The 20,623-nt window shown below is 44.2% G+C and overlaps 1 protein-coding gene across 1 annotated transcript in view; it reads left to right on the top strand.

Annotated features, from left to right (window-relative positions):
- The first annotated feature begins 1,172 nt into the window (after positions 1-1,172).
- MOSMO (modulator of smoothened) overlaps positions 1,173-20,623 on the top strand; it is a 43,439-nt gene continuing 23,988 nt past the window's right edge. The window contains exon 1 of the mRNA XM_083413829.1: positions 1,173-1,516. Within this exon, the coding sequence (XP_083269955.1) occupies positions 1,411-1,516 (106 nt within the window). The 5' untranslated portion in view covers positions 1,173-1,410. The remainder of the gene's footprint in view (positions 1,517-20,623) is intronic.

Here is a 20,623-nt window from a genome sequence, read left to right on the forward strand (position 1 = left end):
GGAGCATGTCTGAGGAAAAATTAGTGGGTGCAGGACGGGTTGAGCACCCTGTGTGAGCGCCTTTCCTTCCTGTTTGCTCAGATAATGTGTTGTTCTGTCCTATGTTCCACTGCACTTACTTCCAGGTAATTCTGTGCAGGACTGCAGCTTGAATATGGCAATTTTATACCTTGCAATTTGTGCAGAAGGGTCTAAAAATAAACTGGATAGACAGTCTGCAGCTTAAATGTCACATGGCAATTGGGTTTCCGTGCACCAGTGTTATGGGTGTGTATTTCTAGATGGCCATTGAAAGGAAGGGGTGTTGCTATGGCTAAATATATTTTTAGAATCCATACAACTCTGTGGCTTTGGAGTTGCTAGACTTGGCAGTCTAGAATACCAATCATTGGCCAAGCATCCTACACCCTTGGTAGCAAGTGGGTCAGATTTAGATTTCTGGCTACTTGTAAAAGAGCAGTAAAATGTAGTTAGCAAATTCATTACACACGCTCTTGATCTTATGTATTGTTCTCTCTGAGGTGGAAACTATATGGCTGCACCATTTCAGGCTGTATTAGGTGGCCTGCCTTGCCCAGGAGAGTCCAGGAAGCTCAGCTGGCAGCTGGCAAGGGTCTCATACCCCTCCCTCCGTTCTATCCTCACAACAGCTCTGTGAGGTAGGACAGGAAAAGAGGTAGCGAATGGGGATTTGAACGTGGCTCTCCTAAAGTCTTGCTCCAGCACCCATAAAAATCCTTAGTACGTAAGTAGTAGTACAATAATAGCGCAACTTTCCTGTTCCCTTTTCTCAATTAAATTCCCCTCAGTAAAAATAAATATACGGTATTTATTTATTTAAATGAACTAGCCCCGCCCCCTTCCTCAAGCCTTCGCTCGTCGCCGAGCCCCGCCCCTAAGCGAGCCTCAGCCCCGCCCCGCCCTTTAGCGCCGCCCCTCACGTGCTCGCGCAGCATTACATCTCTACAACCCCGCCCCTTCACCCTGTAGGAAGCCCCGCCCTTGAAGCCTGCCCTCTCCGCACTAAGCCCCGCCCAATGCTCTTGCTGCCGCCGCCGCCGCCGCCGCCGCCGCCGCCGTCTCCCTAGCAGGCCCCGCCCCGTCTGGGACAAAGTGTGAAAGGCGCGGGGAGAGATGAGGACGAGGGCGTGAGCTTTCGCTTCCGGGTTGCGCGGCGGCTGCTCGGGTTTTGCTTCCGGCGCCGTCCCGAGTCGGGACGCGGGGGGGGCCCGAGCCCGCTCCTGTGGCAGCGGCTCCTTGAGGGCGGCGGCGGCGGCGGGGTGACGGCGAGCGCGTCTGCTGCGGAGCGCGGAGCCGGAAGGCGAGCCGAGCCATGGAGCCGCGGCTGTGAGGAGCCCCCGGCCCGGGCCCCGCTCTTGGGAAGCCGGGCCGAGGCCGGAGCCGGAGGACATGGACAAACTGACCATCATCTCAGGATGCCTCTTTCTGGCCGCCGACATCTTCGCTATCGCCAGCCTGGCGAACCCGGACTGGATCAACACCGGCGAGTCCGCGGGTGGGTCAAAGCACGGAAGGACCAGGCAGGACGGCTGGCGGGAGGCGGTGGGAGGGCAGAAGGGGGTCGGGTCGGGTCGGGTCGGGTCTGTTCGGGGCAGCGGGGTGGTAGCCTGGAGGCACAAACGCTGCAGCCGCTGTGGCGAGGGATGGGTTGCTCTGCAGGGAGCCGGAGGGCTAAGTGGGGTCGGACCCAAGGCTCCTAAGCGGCTGGCTGCTGCAGGGAGCGATGTGCTGCGCGCTGCGTGGTCTGTTTGTGTTTTGGAAGAAGGGGGGGGGGCGAAGTGCATTGGGAAGAAGCGGAGGGGGGGGGGGCTGGATCCAGCTCTCCCCACGAGGTCGGTTGCTGTGGAAATCGGGGCATCTAGACCTTCACCGTGACCCGACACTGTTCCTGTGTTTGGGGACAGGAGGAGTTCGGGGTTGGGGGCAAGTGTCGTGGCGGGGGATTCCAGCTCCCCAAGCAGTTGGCCACGGTGGGAATCAACGTGCTGGACTCGATGGGCATTTGGCTTGTTTGTGTTTTGGAAGCAGAGAAAAAGCAGGAGGCGAAATACTGGGGCAGGCGGAGGGCGAGAAGGTGTCCATCTGGCCAAATCTTGCTCTCAGAAACATAACCTTTGCCTAGGGTGATTCTTCGTAGAAAATTGCTGTTTGCTGCCTTGCCTGTTGGTGATTTTGTTAAGTACTTTCATCATCCCTGTGGAAAGGAGGGATGAAACACTACCAAATAAAATCTGAGATTGGAGGCTTTTAGCTGGGAGGTTGAGGGAATCAGTGGTGCTGCAGTGGTTAAATAGAAGTTCTAGGTCCAGAGGCAGTATGCCAGAGAATATAGAGTGCTGGGGCAACTTTAGAAGCGGCCTGTTACCTTCATGCCTTGCTTATTGGGTTTCCAGAGGCATCTGGCAGCAAATTATATTGGACTTGCTGAATCTTTAGCCAGATCCAGCATAGCTCTTCTTGTATTTGGGAACAGAGAAATAACTCCTCACCCCTTACTACACAGAGTCATCAAACCATTTCCTTGGAATGGTAGGAGATGCAGTAAACCCACTTGGGGGAAACCACTGATGGAGTGGGCAAATATATGAGGGAGGGGTTTGATCATAAAATGAGAATGTATGGGTGAAGGATGGAGCAATTTCATTGTTAAAGTTTCTACTGCATCCTTGTGGCTTTGAGGACTTTGGCTGCAAGTCACTTAGCAGGGCCCAGAGGTTATCAAGTCTAATCCTCTGTCTGAAGATAGGTCCATCATGACACTAGCCCTCTTCAGTTACTCAACATCTAGACTGCATTCAGCTGCAGCTGAAAATCAGTTATTGTGTAGAATGTGAGTTTGCTGAAAATAAATAAAATGTTCCACTGTTTGTTGTTAATGGGAGGTTCTGCCCCATAATGTGTTCGAGAAATGAATGTGCAATCCTGGCATGGCATCTGTGATAATTTACAGAAAAGTAGGAAAACAATTATCCTAACAGCTTGGAAGGACTGCGCATCAGATAAGCGATGAAAGGCAGATGACACTGTACTAAACTCTGGCAAATTATGTGAGTATAAATTGTGTTTAGGCTTGCTATTTAGTCCTTCAAAAAATGGTGTATGCTCCTTGCGTATGATGGTGCGCTAGGCTTGCACAGATAATATCATTTTTAAAGGATCAGGGGAATGAAATTTGCAAACTAGCATCACTCTGGGTGGGGGAACAATTCTTGCTTTATCCATAAAGGGCAGTCAGTCCAAGCTGTTCCTTGAGATGTGGCAAGTGCGAACAGGGCTGAAAGTAGTGGTTTGGATCCAGAGTTTGTGAGAATGGAAACTGCTTGGGCAACAGAAGTTTCCTTCACTATGCATCCCCCGAAAAATGTTCTTTCCTGAGGTTCAGCTGGGCTGCCCTGAAATTTTTGGAGTATGGTGTGTGGGAAGAAAATTGGACAGAGACTGCACAAGCACAGAGATAGGCAATATTGTTGGACTATAACTCCCATCTGCCACAGTAAGAGTGGCCAATGGCCAGAGATGATTGGAATTGTAGTCCCAACAATGTATTGAGGGCATTGCATTGACTACTTCTACCTAAAAAGAAGTACTCTGGCTTGAGTAACCTGGGTTTGGAGAGCTTAGAGTTCTTGAAACCTTTTTTTTTTTTTTTTGCATTATATTACCCTGATAGGGAGTGAAAGTCAGAGGGGAATAGACAAGGGAAATGCATTACTAGAGAAAGAGAAGTTGAACCTGAAATAAAGGTGTGTGTGTGTGTGTTAGATACCAAAAACTCTCTCAACTGTGTTCAGACAACATCTGGGAACATCTAGGTCATCTTTAGACATGTACTTGCATATTTGACCCTGAAGAAATAAGGGCTAGTCTGCCATCTCTTAATTGTACTAAAGCAGATACATTGTTGTGGTGAGAGATATTGCTGAAGGAATTGATCCCCACCCCCCTTTCAGCTTGATGAATCTGAATTGGATCACTATTTGCTTTCTAAATGTGATAATGAGTAGCAGCCACTTGAGGCTCTACTGGGTTGTCAGCATAGGTTTCATTGGTGCTGGTGTTTAGTTTTTCTGATGCAACTGTAAATGCTAACCTTTTTGTGTGTGGGTGAACTTCCTGAAATAAGGACGTAAATTGCAGTGCTAGAGGGTACAACAACCAGAATAGATTTAATTAATGCCATGGAGTTCACCGCGTTGACATGCAGTTAAGTCTACCTGATACCAGAGGCTTACTGTAGTCCTCAGGGACATTTTATCCTCCTTTTGTCTTATTTCTGACAGTACAGTCTTAGTTTTATGATAGCAAGTAGCACTATTTCCTTGGCGTGCTGATGTTTGTGAATCTTGGGAAGTGCTGAGAAAAGGTTTTTTTAATTCCAACAATCAGCTAATGAAAGTGTTAAGCACCCCCCCCCATTAGTCAGTTCCTTTTAAGGGTGGGGCTTGTGGGAAAGTGGAAGGCCTTCCAATGACTGTGTGTTCTTTGGAAGCTGGAAGTAGCCTTCTGACAAAGACGGACGACAACTCATTGTTGTATGTATGTGCCCGTGTGATCAATGTGTATAGGATGATTAACAAATTTACTCTGATCAGCTTAGAATCTTATATTTGATCCCTGGGAAAAGGCACTGGGAAATAGAGATGACAGAAGCCGGGAACTACTGCAACCATTTAGTAAATCTGGACAATATAGCTGTTAATTTTCCTCTCTTTGTTTACGTTTTCTTCTGATCTCTGCTTTGGAACTGCAAAATTTCAGTGTAGGGTTATGCTTCACACATTCTTTAGAAGGCAATGAGTCTCTAGATGGTTGCGATCTTATTGTGTGTTTGTTGTTCCAGTTACATCGTCCCCTGTCCTCCAAATCTCTGTTACCATTTTCATATTTTCATCATTCGATTTGTCAGTTCCATCAGGGCCTAAATAAACCGACGACAACATACAGTGACCTTCCGGTCCTCAATAGTGCTGTGAAAGCACAGAGACCATTCCATCTTTATGAGAGTAAATTCAAGGATTTGGGTCTCCTTACCTTTTGAGGATGGGCATTGCAAAGCAAGATGGTTAGCAGTGAGGCAGTCATTGGGGACTGGAGCATGTATGGCCGCAGGCATAATAATTCACTCTCTGCAGGAGCTGGATTGCATTTTTTAAAATGCATCAAGGATGTCTCTTACATTGTGTGCTAATGTAATGTTATTGGCCTTCATGTTTTTCCTGAAGTTTAATGGCAGTAGACTTCGCTGTAGACGTGATTGTTTATTTAAATATTTTCATTTAGTTACATTTCAATAGTATATAGTTTTTCCGCTTTCTTTGAGGCCTCCCTGTGGCTACAGCAGTTGCTTTCTACTCCTTTTCTTGCTCGCAAGGATGCGGTAGATAAAACTTGGTAGCGTTTGTATCATTATTTGACATGACTGTCCTAAATAACCAGCCATATTCTTTTTGGCAAATAAATAGATAAATCACTGGTTGGGTAAATTTTTGTGGAGCCTGCAAAAGTCAGGTATCTTGTTCTCTTTCTGTGTAACAATGGTTGCTGCTTTTGATGTATACATTTCCACTGGGCACTGTTCAGCCATTGGATAGAATGCAGCATTCTAAAATTGGGCTATTTCCAGTGAAATTGAGGGCACGCGAAAAGTGGCCCTATCTGGGGAATTCCTTGAGATCCCTGTTCTTTATTTAGATGAAACGAATGTCACCCCTTTTCAGCTGCCATTAATGGCACTTCAAAGTGGTTCACAATAACACAACCAAATGTCGAAACAAAATAAAAAAAATCCTTCCAGTAGCACCTTAGAGACCAACTAAGATTGTTATTGGTATGAGCCTTCGTGTGCATGCACACTTCTTCAGATACAGTCATACCTCTTGCTATGGACGTTTCAGGTTACGTGTTTTCAGGTTGCGGACTGTTGGAAACCCGGAAGTACCGGAACGGGTTATTTCCTGGTTTCGCGCTTGCGCATGCGCAGAAGCAGCAAATCATGTGGGTGCCCACACAGACACGGCACTTCAGGATGAGACCGCTGCGGGTTGCGGATGTGCCTCCATCACGGATTACGTCCTCAACCCGAGGTTCCACTGTACACTGAAACAGAAGTCACCAGACCCTTATATATAGTGAGAGGGTGGGGAGGGGTATTACTCAGAAGGGTGGTGGGAATGGGTGATTGGCTGACAGGTGTGGTAAGCCATCACCCATTCCCACCACCTTCTGAATAATACCCCTCCCCACCCTCTCACTATATATAAGGGTCTGGTGACTTCTGTTTCAGTGTATCTGAAGAAGTGTGCATGCACACGAAGGCTCGTACCAATAACAAACTTAGTTGGTCTCTAAGGTGCTACTGGAAGGATTTTTTTTATTTTGTTTTGACCACGGCAGACCAACACGGCTACCTACCTGTAACTACAAACAAATGTGTTTGTGAGGCCCTCACAATGACTGTTCCCATGAAGTGTATCCAAGAAGCATGTCCAAGTTGTTGGTGAATATTGTTGTTCTGCTGCCCAGAGAGAATTCCCAAGACGAGAGAGATTAGCCTGTACTTTAACTGATTTTTCTTGGGAGTAACGGAATCTGTTCATGGTCCTGGGAGGCCTGATGTTCACCTGAGTCCTCTCTCTACTCCTTCCGGCTGCTGCTGGTCAGATCAGGGATGAGGAACCTGTGGTCCTCCAAATGTTCTTGGAATCCCAACTCCCATCATCTGCTGGCATGACCAATGATTACAGTTTATGGAAGTTCTGGTCCAATAGCATTTGGAGCACCACGGGTTATCCCCCCCCCATCAACCAGAGGAGGGTCTGCTAAATAGACATTGTAAAAGAAAGCAAGTTTTTCAGGTTAAACGTTCTCCCTTATTTGTACTGTACTTCTTTGCTAGTCATTAAAAATCAATTGATTTGATGCTTTTGCTGCACTTCACGAACCTTGCTCTGTTGTGTTTTTAAAACGTGTTGCAAAGGTGCTAAATATCCTTTGTAACCTTAGCAAATCTTAAGCTTCCACTGATTTTTCTCAAGCTCTGTACCGTTTAGTTGGCATTTTGGTGAACTTTGGTTTAGTTTGCCGTTTCCCTCTTTCAGTCCTAAAGAGAGAGAAAATTAATAGTCTTAACAGCAGAAGACACCGCGGCGTATGAAAAGAACACTTCATACCTTGCTTTGATACCGAGTGGACATCTGGTATGTTTCTGCTCAAGTGGCACAGTAAAGGTTTTAAAGTGTGACTTTGTTCCAGTGGTAAATACTGTTGCTTCTGGGCGTAAAATGTGTGGTTTTAATACTCTGTTAACACATTGTATTTGTATTTGCAGGCGGCTCTTCTACCAGTTGGTTCCCAGTTGGGTAGATAAGCAACACAAACTCTGAATTAAAAAAACGCCGTAAGAACAGCAGTTAAAAACAGTGGATTGAAACTTTTAGCTTTTTTGGATCCTGTAAACAAAGGCTGGGGAGCCTGTGGTCTACCAGATGCTCCCTGAATCTCAGACAATCCCAGACAATTGGCAATGCAGGCAGGGGCTGATGGGGGCAGGAGTCCAAAAGCACCTGAAGGGCCACAGATTGGAGCCTGAACAGGGATCCTCAGACATGCTCCCTGCGTCATCAGATTACCTTTCCTTTTCATCTGAGGGGAGTTTGCCTCAGTGCAGACTGACAAAATGGGCAAGGGCTTGCTTTTGACTAGGCTTTCAACATGCTTTAAAGAAGTATGTTGCTTCTGAAGCTCAGCAAAACTGCAGGGAATGAGACAAGTAGCTTAAATAATGCAAACTGCCGCTATGGAAAAGATAGCTCATGGAACGCTAGATCTAGTTTCTTTGTTATTTCTGAACTATATGAAAGTATTTAGGCTGCAATCTGATGTGCATTTATCTTTGAACTAAGCTCCACTGAATGCAAAGGGAGTCCCTTTCTCAGCACTTTTTCCTGGAGATCTTTTGAACCTTACCAGGAATTAAATCGAAGAATGTGCTCTACCTGTGAGCTTCACTTAAGTTGTGTTGGACCACCATGATATAAATAATAGAACTGGGATCCTTTGGCCCCCCCCAGATGTTGGACTGCAATTTCTATTGACACTAGCCAGTGGGCAGTTAATGGGAGTTGCAGGGTTGAAAATTAGCAGGGCTCCAGGCACATTATCTGCCTAAAGATTCTTTATTTGCAAGCACCTCAAAAAGTCTGGGTGTCATTTTTTGTGCCTGGCTGCCACTCAAGGATTACTGAAATGTATGTGCTTTGAAGCCTCAAAGTGTATGTATGTTGTTGTTGTTGTTTAGTCGTGTCAGACTCTTCGTGACCCCCTGGACCAGGGCATGCCAGGCACTCCTGTCTTCCACTGCCTCCCGCAGTTTGGTCAAACTCATGCTGGTAGCTTTGAGAGCACTGTCCAACCATCTCGTCCTCTGTCGTCCCCTTCTCCTTGTGCCCTCCATCTTTCCCAACATCAGGGTCTTTTCCAGGGAGTCTTCTCTTCTCATGAGGTGGCCAAAGTATTGGAGCCTCAGCTTCACGATCTGTCCTTCAAAGTGTATGTTAAGGATAGACAATATGTTAAGGAGTTTAACAATAAAGAGTAGCATGTTTTGAAAACTGAAGTATGGTACCAGTATTTTTATTGTAAACACCAAATGAAACATGTATTAACAGTTTCTGCTAAAAATGTGATTTTTAACAATGTGTCACTTATGTGAATTGTGTATTAGTTCTGCTTATCAAAATAATAAATAAAAAGTGTTGCCAACCTCTCCCTGCCCCCCCCCCCCCGTGGCGACTAGACATTCTGTTTTGGTGCCCCCCACCCAGGTCCCAGAACGGCTAAGGGAGCTGGGCATGTTTAGCCTGGAGAAGAGGAGGTTAAGGGGTGATATGATAGCCATGTTCAAATATATAAAAGGATGTCACATAGAGGAGGGAGAAAGGTTGTTTTCTGCTGCTCCAGAGAAGCTGACACGGAGCAATGGATCCAAACTACAAGAAAGAAGATTCCACCTAAACATTAGGAAGAACTTCCTGACAGTAAGAGCTGTTCGACAGTGGAATTTGCTGCCAAGGAGTGTGGTGGAGTCTCATTCTTTGGAGGTCTTTAAGCAGAGGCTTGACAACCATATGTCAGGAGTGCTCTGATGGTGTTTCCTGCTTGGCAGGGGGTTGGACTCGATGACCCTTGTGGTCTCTTCCAACTCTATGATTCTATGATTCTAAGCCGTTTAGCTCCTAGCTTTTCTTTCCCAGTTTCCAACACTGGGAAGTTGTATTCCAACATCTGGAGGGCCACGGCTTCCCCATCTGTAGGTGCCTTTATTTAGGGGAGAGGGAAGTTGTGCAGAAGAGATGTTTGACATCTTAAAGCTGTAACTTGATTGCTGGAAACTGGAAACACTTGTGAGTTCTAATTGCCTGTCCCCGCCCCAAAGCAAACCGCTTTTCAGTGTATCAGAAGGGAGGCTTGTGTGTTTATGAAATCTCATAATGAATGCCTGTGCCTTCAATTATATTTCAAGCAGTAGTCAAGCAGCTGCCTTGGGAGCATCTGTTCAGTGTCAGCGCGCAATACAGAACGTAACTGCGTTATACCTGTCGTGAAATTTAGATGCTAAATCCCTGCGGGTAACTCAGCAAAACGAGGAACGCTCACAACCACTTAGGCTGATACATATTTTCACATATGGCCATATTGGCTGCAATTGATATTTCAGGCATGCCGTCGTGTTGACTTGTGTGCAGCTACTGTTAAATAGTAAACTTCAGTTGGCTGTGCAACTGTGAAATGTAATATTATTTTTTTTGCAAGTGACCTTGCTCCTCTTCTCATTTAAACAGCCCTGTAAGCTGAGATACTGTGACAGTAATAAGTTATGAATTTTAATGATGTATTTTAACTGCCAAACTAGTTTACTCACACTGGCATCTTCCAGCTTTCCTAGAGCATTTTCCATATGGACGGTTGGTAGTTTATCAAGCCGTTAATCAAAGAATACGGTCTGGGGATAGGTTGCTGTGCTGCATACTTAAAACAGGTCTGTTACATTAAAAAGTTGCCTTCCTCTGAGTTAGACCATTGCACCATTTCGCTCAGTATTGGCCACACGGACTGGCAGCAGATCTCTAGGGCATGGGTAGGCAAACTAAGGCCTGGGGGCTGGATGTGGCCCAATTGCCTTTTTTTTTTTTTTAAATGTATTCATTTTTCATTTTCGTTCATTACATACATCTCAAATTCTTAACATTTGCTATATATTCCTCCCTCCCCTCTAAGACTTCCCCCAACTTGTGTTTCTGGTTTGTTTCTATTTTCACCCGCTTTGCTATCTCTCAACAGAAAAAGTTATTAATAACATAACATCAAACCTTGAAAACATAGAAATAAAGTTAAATACATCATCTTATTTCTCTATCTTCCAAACATTTTCTGATGCGAATAATGTGAATGTTTATTTAAATCCTGCCATCGAGTTGATTGCCTTTCTTTGTTTCTGCAAATATAATATGAATGGTTCCCAATCTTTTTCAAAGTCTCTGTTGTCTTTTTCTCTTTCTGTCATTTTTGCCAGTTCTGCATAGTTCTGCAATTGCCTTCTAAATCTGGCCCGTGGACGGTCCGGGAATCAGCGTGTTTTTACATGAGTAGAATGTGTCCTTTTATTTAAAATTCATCTCTGGGTTGTTTGTGGGGCATAGGAATTCGTTCATTTTTTTTTCCTTTCCAGAATATAGTCCGGCCCCCCACAAGGTCTGAGGGACAGTGGACCAGCCCCCTGCTGAAAAAGTTTGCTGACCCCTGCTCTAGGGCTTCAGACAGGGAGCATTTCCCAGAGATGATGGGGATTGAACTTGAGACCTTTTGCATGCAAAGAAGATGCTCTGCAGCTGAGCTATGGCCTTTCCTTAGCATCACACCTTGCATTTTGCACATTTGCCCTTTACAAGTAGGTGCAAAACAGCAGTTGTGTTTCCTTACTTACAGCGTTACAACTGGGGATATTCTTAAACTCCTTAAGTCTATAAATGGAATGTAGTAAGGAACAGAATGAAAAATCTACATTTGTGGTATTCACTTCAGCATTGGCTGCATTAAATGGGAAAGCCCGGCCACAGCACATCATGCATTAGTTATTTCAAGAGTCTATTACTGCAATGAACTTTATATGGGGCTCCCCTTGAGCTTGATCTGGAAGCTGCAGTTAGTGCAGAATCCTGCAGCATGATTGCTGATAGGAGTGAGACCTTGTCAGCATATAGCCCTTGTGCTCTGGCTTGTCAGTTGTCTACTGGTCCATGTTCAGTGTGTCGCTATTAGCATATAAAGCCCTTAGCAACTTTTTAGCACCTGCTAAAAATATTTTTGTTTAGATAAGCCTACCCAGAAATCTGGAATGTAGACGTGTGCTTTAATCTGTTTTTAGGTTATTGCTGGTTTTAATTTTTGAATGTTTTAACTGTGGATAGCTCAGTTGGTAGAGCATGAGACTCTTAATCTCAGGGTCGTGGGTTCGCGCCCCACCTTGGGCAAGACATTCCTGCATTGCAGGGGATTAGACTGGATGACCCTTGTGGTCTACTCTTGTGAAATAGTTGTTCCTAACTGTTTTTGCATATTTTTTTTTTTACCAGTGTGGTGTAGTGGTTAAGAGCGGTGGACTCGTAATCTGGTGAACCGGGTTCGTGTCTCCGCTCTTCCACATGCAGCTGCTGGGTGACCTTGGGCCAGTCACACTTCTCTGAAGTCTCTCAGCCCCACTCACCTCACGGAGTGTTTGTTGTGGGGGAGGAAGGGAAAGGAGGATGTTAGCCGCTTTGAGACTCCTTCGGGTAGTGATAAAGCGAGCTATCAAATCCAAACTCCTCTTCTTCTTTTTGTAAACATCTTTAATGCAGGTTTCCTTGCAATCAAACAGCATGCAAATTTTATTAAATAAATAAATAACAGTAAGTCGTGGTTTATTATGAATGAGCTGCATTTGCTTCAGATTCACTCCTCCTATGTTGCCAGTGAGATAATAGCTTCCCGTTTTGCCCAAACCAGGAATCATGTTTATTAAAATCAATCATTTATTATATTTTTATCCCACCTTTTCCCTGGAGAGTCTTTGCCCTGGGGAAGACCTTGGTCTATAAGCATTGGGCAATCTTTACAAAATTGAACTACAATATTGGGGCACCAGCTGGAGACCAGTTTCATCCTTTCCTCTTCAAAGTTGTCAGCAGATCCAGAAAGGTTCAGTCACTCCTTTTTCAAGCTCATGCAGATCAGAGATTGGGACAAATGCTTCTTATAGCTAGCGAGGAGGCAGCAGTTGAAGTCCAGTTGTGTGATCTCTTCCCCGGCCGCGTGCATGGTTGACATCCAGATTTATTGACAGCAGATTATTAAACCCTTTACAGTCAGCTAGATGGTTTCTGCCTCACCCTTGAGGAAACGTGGCTCTAATGAAATCTGTCTTCCACATTTACGTGGTATTGCCAAATAAATAGGAGTAATAAAGGGAAGACATTAAGTTGATGATATTGGTTCTTCCATCTGAAACAAGAGCAGCTGAATAAAACATTTAATATAGCTGTTGCCTGATAATCAGGTTAGGGTTAATATTTGGCATAAAAACTTAATTTTGCTTGGTTCTTCTAAACTAATATGCCTTTGAAATTAAGCATTTGTCGTTACACACTTCAAAATGTTCTGTAATGCGCTGGTAACATATACTGGTGAGTGGCCTTACAGTGAAGGCTCTCAGAAGTCTTATTTGCTGGCATGATCTGCAAAGTCTATAACACAGCTCACCCTGATGTGCTTTATATAGTGCACAAAGCCTTCTTCAGTGGTGTTTGCTTTGTAGCCCTTATTTGAGCTGAAGAAATGTAAAATTTTCTGGGTATTACATTGTCATAGGTGAAATGGTTTGCATTTTTCCTGAGTTCTCTTTGATGAGGGCATATACATAGAAGACCTGGAGATGTAAGGAAGATAACGGGATTGTCCTTTGATTTGTGTTGAAAGTACAAAATAAAACTTGCACTTAATTTCTTGGCATACCAGCTGCAGCACATGTCTTCTGAGGTAATAGATTTTGCCAAACTTCTACAGGAGGTGACCGAGTTCCTCTTTTTCGTTTTGAGATAGAAGGTTTAATTTGTATATTCTCCCGTTTTAAAAAGCTGTTTATATAATAATATATTTTAACTTTTGATTGAGAGCTTTGATTCAGCTGGTGGGGTGGGGGAGGCACCCAGATTTAGTAATAAAATGTTCTAGTATGGTGCTTGCATTTTAATGCCCACTAAAATAAAAGAAAAGATTGTTTCGGTGTCTCCGAGGAGGATGCATAGTTGAAACATTTAGGCAATTTTCATATAATAAATAAAGTGCCTGAAAAGTAGCAATTTAAGTCCTGTTTCTCTCCTTTTTCTGTCATCATTACATACATCAAAAGTATTGGAATAAAGGAAAGCAAATCATATGTAGCCTTTGGCGTTGGCTGATTCTCATAAATGCAGAAAATTGCAGACTGATTTTATTGCAATACTGTTGAGAGATTTTATTGCTTTAGTATGGATTCAGTCCTTCCCATTGGGTATGAATGGTCCCCCCCCCTTTTTAAATAGGGTGGCCATCTCCTAATCCCATATGCTCACTCATAATATTTGATAAATCAAATGGAACGTCGGTGTTTCTAAGCCTGGAAACAAGATCTAATTGTGGGTTTTAACAGCCTTCTCCTCCATATTGCCAGGTCTGCAGAGGTGCCTGGTTGTCCAGTGGATAAAAAATTTGAGACTAGCACCTAGGAATCTGAAGGTGCACAAACCCACCCACCCACCTACCCTATACTGTACTGCCAGTGATAGGTATGTTAAGCCTGGCCACAACTAAGGCGTAGTTTAGTTATACTCCACCTCCTTGTTGATAGGGAATTGATTTTGCATTTCTACTAAGGACCAGACTCATGAACCTATTGCTGTATTTTGAAATGTAAATAGCAGCCAAGAGGAAGTCTGAGTAGCCTCGTGACTGTAGGGATCTGGACAAAAAACCCAAAATCTCCTTGGAGCGACTGTTTGCATTTCAAGAGAAGCTTCCACTTTATGTCCTCGGAGGTTTCCCTTGAAATATATATGTAGCAGCTTCAGAGAGATGATTTTTGTCAGGTCTGTGACAGGAAGGAGAGGGATAGGTCAGCTTCCATTTTTCACACACACACACACACACACTGGCCCCCCAAGCATGCTCAGTTATTCCAGGGACTGCAATTTTAATAAAATTAAAGCTTGTGTATTAATTTCATCCATACAATTAATGCCTAGTTTGGCTCTAGGCATGGGCATTGTATGTGACTCACTGTATGGTTCTTCCCCTCTGCCAACCAACCCTAGTGGTCACTCTTCTTCTTACTGGAAGGTGTCCAGAAAGTACCATTGTCCATTCCTTGTTGAGGGGTCAACACAGCCGAGCATAATGTAAACCCAATAATTGCACCAGATTGAAGCGATTGGAAATATCGTTTCCAAGAAAGATGACTTTTAAAATTATTATTCCCGTCTAAGCCACCAAGCCGCAGTAGACTGCTTACCACTGGACAGCGACTTTCAGATTTTTCTGCAAATCATATGTAGACGGATGCAGAATTGATGAGCATCAACCTGATGAGTGAACCAAAGAATCTTGGCTTAGATGTTTGGGAACGAAAAGGACTTGGAGGGGAATTTTAGTGGTCAAGACATAGACCCGTTTCTTTCTCTTTCTCGCTGTGTTTCCCAGTCTATGCATTTCTTCCCCAGAATATAAAAAAGGTGGCGTAAACCTACACAAGTTGTTTGTTGTTACTACATAATTAGCTTAAAAGAAGCCACACTTCATCCAATTGCCAAGTAAACCTCATTGGAAAAATGTGATCTGTTAATGACTCCTGGCTTATTAAAAGCAGTTTCACTTGCAGTCAGTACTTGCACATGAATAGGATTATATAAAACATTGACTTGCATTTCTGCCAGAGTTAGGAAGAACTGTGGGTCACACTTTTCAACTTGGCCTACTTTTCTTCTTTAAAATAGGTAGCGGAGGAACTGTTCAAGTTTTCCTCCCTTTTTAATTTCTTTCCCTTTGACGGTCTTGTAACAAAAGTAGCTAGATGTAGTTCTTTTCTTCTGCTGTGGTTTGCACTAGCTGGCCAACTGAGCTTCAGTGCTTTGAGGCAAAAGTAGCACACAATTCTGACTTCTATTGCAATGACTGGGGCTTAATCCCTGTTGTGTAAGTGTTGTATTTGAAGAGTTGGGCTATGATAATCTAAGTCAGAGAAAAATGGCCATAGTGATCAAAAGCTTGAATACAAATGAATGAAATAACAAGGGAAGAGAATCCCATTCATATTTTAACTCAGGAACTCTTGCCACATACATGTCAAAATTTCCATGAACTGTTTGAGCTATGCATGCCACTGTTGAATGTTGCCCAAGGTTCATTGGAAGAAATCCTCCATCTGAACAAAATTCTTGACTCAAGGTCAAAGTGCAACTTGAATTTTGATAGTTCTAAAGATGAGTAGCTGTCAAGTGTTATCTGTGCACGTACAAGGGTGTGTGGTCTGTTCAAAGGGATCGCTGTCGGTATGCAAGATATTCTGTAGAAGTTACATATTGCCAATGACTAACAGTCAGCTGTGATGGTTATATTTTGAAGAATTTATGGAATAGCTTTGGCTGCCTGAGAATCTCTGTCTGCTCCACCCCCACCTCTTTTTAGCATTTTTTTCATATTTAGTTCAGTGTTGAAGGGGCAGAACATCAGTCCCTCTCTACAGCTTCTCTATCATCCTTCAGTTCATTTCCCCCTCTACCATCCCAGTCCATACCTCGTGTTAGAAATTAACCAGGCTCCAGGCACATTTTGCGACTGACATGGGTCCAGTTGCGACCATGTGGAGATCTCTGGCTGCCAGGTTGGTAATTGGGGAAAGCAAAATACCACAAGGAGAAGGATCTGAAATATTTTCTTTGAAGCTTGAACTAGTTTTTTCCCCCCTGGATTGTTTTATTTGACGTTTTAATGTGTTGTAAACTGCTTTGAGATTTGTTATTTAATATATAAAGTGGTATAGAGATGATGGTGGTGATGATGATGATAATGATAATAAACAATTTCATTGTAAAAAAGAGAAGGCACCTGCCTAGCAGAGTGGTTGTGTACACAAAGAGGGACAGGAGAACCTGCTCTGAGCTTCCTGGAGGAAGGTCTGGGTAGATATGCTAGTAGCAATTTCAAATATTGCAAGGACACATGATAAGGAAGCTAGTGGGTTTCTGTGCTCAGCAATGCAATGAATTCTTCCTCCAGCTGGCTCCACTCAGTAGATGTTTTAGCCTTACCATAAAGTGCAAGGTAGCAGTTTGGGTTTTCTACAGAAGTATGGGGGTTTTCCCCATACAGGTGCATGGCTATCTTTCATTTATGTCAGATAAGGTGAAGGTGTACTCATAGTCTATCAACAGGGCAAAAAGGCTAAATCTGCCAGTAGCAGCTTGTATTTATCCCATAAAATTCAATCTGACAACTGAGCCACAGAGGTTGATGATAGATGCTCCTCTTCATAATTTAGCCCAGTCTTTGGTTGCATTTCCTAGTTGTGTTGCAGAATGCACACAGAGAAGTTGTGAGACTGGTTTTTTTAAATATTTGTATTATTTTAGCAATTTTAAATTGAAAGGTGGAATGGAATTGCTTTATTGGCATACTTTATTCAATCTGCATGATTTTATTCTGAGTTCAGAAATTAGAGGGGCATTTACTTCTGATTCTTGGCTGTATAGCTGGGTCAGAGTTACTAGCGTTCTATTCTTTTCTGGATAATGTCCCTGAAATTGGGCAGACTTCACAGTGCAGAATGAGAGCTGCTGTACCATAAATATGAAGATGCAGCAGGAGCTCCATCTTTCACCCTTTTCTGGAGAGCTTCCTAACTCCTGCATCCCCTTCTCTGGGAAGTCACACGTCAACCACAACGCATGCCTGCATTGGAGATGTCAGCCACTGGTAAGTTCAGTTCATTCTTCCTTACAACCTTTCTGAACGAGGTGCCTTCCCTGTGTTTTGGACTGCAACCCCCATCAGGCCTTGTCAGCATGGCTAATGGTTGGAAATGATGGGACTTGTAGTCCAACAACTTCTGAGAAACCAGCAGGTTGGCATAGTCTGCCATTTACTATTTGCCCATCTTTTCCACCTTAGATATTTCAGTTGACTTGAGACTTAACGCTCACAGGATGCTGGGTTTATACTGGTTCTGTACAGTGAGGTTCATGCAGAACCACTTTCAGATTTCCTCATGCTAGCCGGCCATTGATTCATCAAATTCACTACTGATTGCCTTTCCCATCATCTGCTAGCTGGTGGGAGATGCTAGGGGTGAAATCTGGGACATTTTGTATTCAAAGCATTGCTCTACTACTGAGCTATGGCCCCTGAGGATGGATAGTTGCTATCTTTGGAGAGTTCCACCTGTGGGCTCCATTATGTATACAGTTGCACTCTGGATCCCAAATGCCATGGTATTCTGACATTTTTGATTCCGAATGCCACAAACCCAGAAGGGAGTGTTCCTGTTTGCGAACATTCTTTGGAACCCGAACGTCCAGCGTGGGTTCTGCGGCTTCCGATTGGCTGCAGGAGCTTCCTTCAGCCAATCAGAAGCCACGCTTTGGTTTCCGAACGTTTTGGAAGTCGAACAGACTTCCTGAACAGATTCCATTCAACTTCCAAGGTACGACTGTGTTCCTTAATGTCTGTCCTCATGTTCAGCACCTTTACAAGAGGCTATGAGGCAAGGTCACTGGTGTGCCTGGGCCCCATCTGCACAATGCATTCAGATCAATATCTTGCCACTTTGAACAGTCATGGTTCTATTTCCACTTCCAGATTTTAACCTCGCAAGAACTCTGTGAGGTAGTGACTGGCCCAGATTACCCAAATAGCTTCATGGCTGAGTTGGGTATTTGAGCCTGGGTCCTCCAGTCCAAACTCAAGGCTGGACTGCCATAGTTCAGGTTTCTAGTTCAGGTTTCTCCCCTTGCTGTATGGCTACCAGATTCATCATGGCCTCCCACCATGTTGGTTTGGGATGGACAGTGTATTTTGGTGATAATTAGGAAAACATTTTTAATAATGCTGCTTTCTATTTTCAGGTAGTTCTCAACAGAGTGGAATGCAGAACAGTCCTGAAGATGAGAGTTCAGACATGATTAAAACATGTTGTCAAGCTGCTGATGACATCCATGGGCCCAGCGCAGCTCATTGCCAAGGAGAGAGGCTGTGGCAAGCAAAACTGGAAGGTTCAAGAGGAACTGCGCCTGGGAGAGCAGAAGACAGCCAAAGTGTGTGAAAAGCCAAAAGGCTGGACTTCTCCACAATCTCGTGTTGTGTTGAAAGGAGTAGATCCATGAGAATATGCCCAGATTAATGATGGGCTAAAGCATGTGGTGGAGCTGGTTGCCTGGTTCAGACATCACAGAGTTACTCCGTGGTTTGTTGGAGCATAAAAGACCCGTGAGCTATAGTGCTTGCTCCCTTCTTTTGCTTCTGAAGTCCTTCCCTGCAGAGGAAACTTACTAGTTTCTAAACCACATTTTCCTTGAAGCCCAGGAAACTGTGGTTAAAATGTAATCTTCAAATCAGGATCAGGTCCTGGTTTTACAATCTTGATTTGTAGGGAGTTCTTAAACCATGATTTCCTGGTTCAGACATTGGAGGAAAGTGCTGTTTAAGAAACCAGAAGGTCTCTACGGCCAGGTGTACAGGAGGTGGAGTGAGAAAGTTGAGTGTACACAAAACCTGTCGCTGTTAATGCTTGTTGATGCTTTAACATATCATGGTTTGTTGGAGGGGCTTTTTACATCTGAAGCAGGCCAGTGCATTGCTTCCGTCCCCTTCGCAAGCAAGGAAACATTATGCAATCCTTGCCTGGCTCTTGTTTCCCCCAGCTTTGCCCTGCGTATGACAGCAAGAAGAATCTAGGCTTTTACAGCAGTTTGGCAAAGCCCTTTCCAACTCCCATATGAAGAAGGCTGCTGAAATATCATTCACAGATTCCCATAGAGTGCTTGCTATCGGCGGCAGTGGGTGGAATGAGCAGAATACTCTTGGGGTGTTCTGCAGAGCAATGCCTGTGAAAATTATGTGCAGATGGAGTGGAGCTTGTGTCATTGGCATGTGTGGTGCCAGAAGTAGCAAGACGACAGTGAAGCCCTTTGATACAGCAGAAGCATACAGGACCTCATCCTTCTGGAAATGTGGGTAGCGCTAATGGGCTTTTTCTTGCCTATTCTTGCCTATTGCAACAAGAGCTAGAAGTTTGCCTTTCGTATCCATTTCAAAAGGCATTTTCAGGACCAGACTTCAGTACATTTTATCGCTGAAAGTACGTTTTGCAGCATGCTACCATGTCAGTTTCTTGGCAGTTCTTCATTCCACAAAAAAAACAGAAGCAGAAGTGTTGAGAGTGGGGCATCGCTTTTAGTCCTGTTCTCCCCGCACCGTGTACCCAGGCTTGCTGGTACTGCTGTTTTCCTTTGTGAACCCTTTCTAGCTCCAGATGTAAAAAAGGATGCATCTGGCAGAGCCTTTTGCCCTTTCCTGTGGCCAAGGAAATGCAGTGGACATCGTCGAAGAAAGGGAACTTGAACAGTTTAGCACTTTTAACAGCCATAGTATGTTGCTTCATTTTCCAAGACAGCTGGCTACCAATCCCTGCCCAGATATGTCAGAGATGAGGAGCCTGAAGTCTTCCAGATGTTGTTGGGTTTCAGCTCTCACCAGCCCCAGCCAGCACAGTCAGGAATGATGAGAATTGTAGTCTAACATCTGGAAGGTTACAGGTTCTTTCTTCTCTGAGAAGATGTACAAGGTAGGTAGCCGTGGACCACTGACCTGGTAAACTGGCCACTCGCTTGGCCTGGCTAGCAAGCTTCCTGACTGTATTTACCTAAATTAAAGATGTTGTGAGAAACAGACATTGAAATGCGCCCCCCCCTCCAATTTCCGAAACCTTTATTTAAAATGTATATATTCCATACTCTTAATGGCTGTGCCACGCTGGCTGTCGATTGCACTGCAAAATCTCCCAGTTATATTTCAGTTCTTGCATACCTTGTTTGCCTTCCCAAGTGTCTTAATGTGCCTACATGCATTGGATTCTCTCTCAAGGTGTGCATTTAGTTTGCCTCTCTGTCATCCTCCAACAGTCTCTCCCTTTGAAATACCTTTCAGTTGTTGTTCTCAAAAATTGTGTTGGTTTGGCATCAATACTGTTCAGATCTGGGTGTGTCAGAATCCGACAGAGGACCATCTTGAGATTGTCTCCCATGTGAACAGCTTTCCCTTTCCCTGTGCGTTGCTATATCTTCACTGCAGGGGTGGAAGACCTGTGGTCCTCCAGATGTTGAACTACAGTTCCCATCATCCCTGACCATGGTGACTGGTGCTCATTTGGAATGGGAGTCAAGCAACATCTGGAAGCAGACAGGTTCTCCATCCATTCTTTGTTGTGTCCAAATATAACGTGTTAGCACCAAATGCAGGCTAGCTATTGTAACGCTACTAA

Source organism: Podarcis tiliguerta, assembly GCF_965153285.1.
Source record: "Podarcis tiliguerta genome assembly, chromosome: 14".
NCBI classification, from domain to species: domain Eukaryota; kingdom Metazoa; phylum Chordata; class Lepidosauria; order Squamata; family Lacertidae; genus Podarcis; species Podarcis tiliguerta.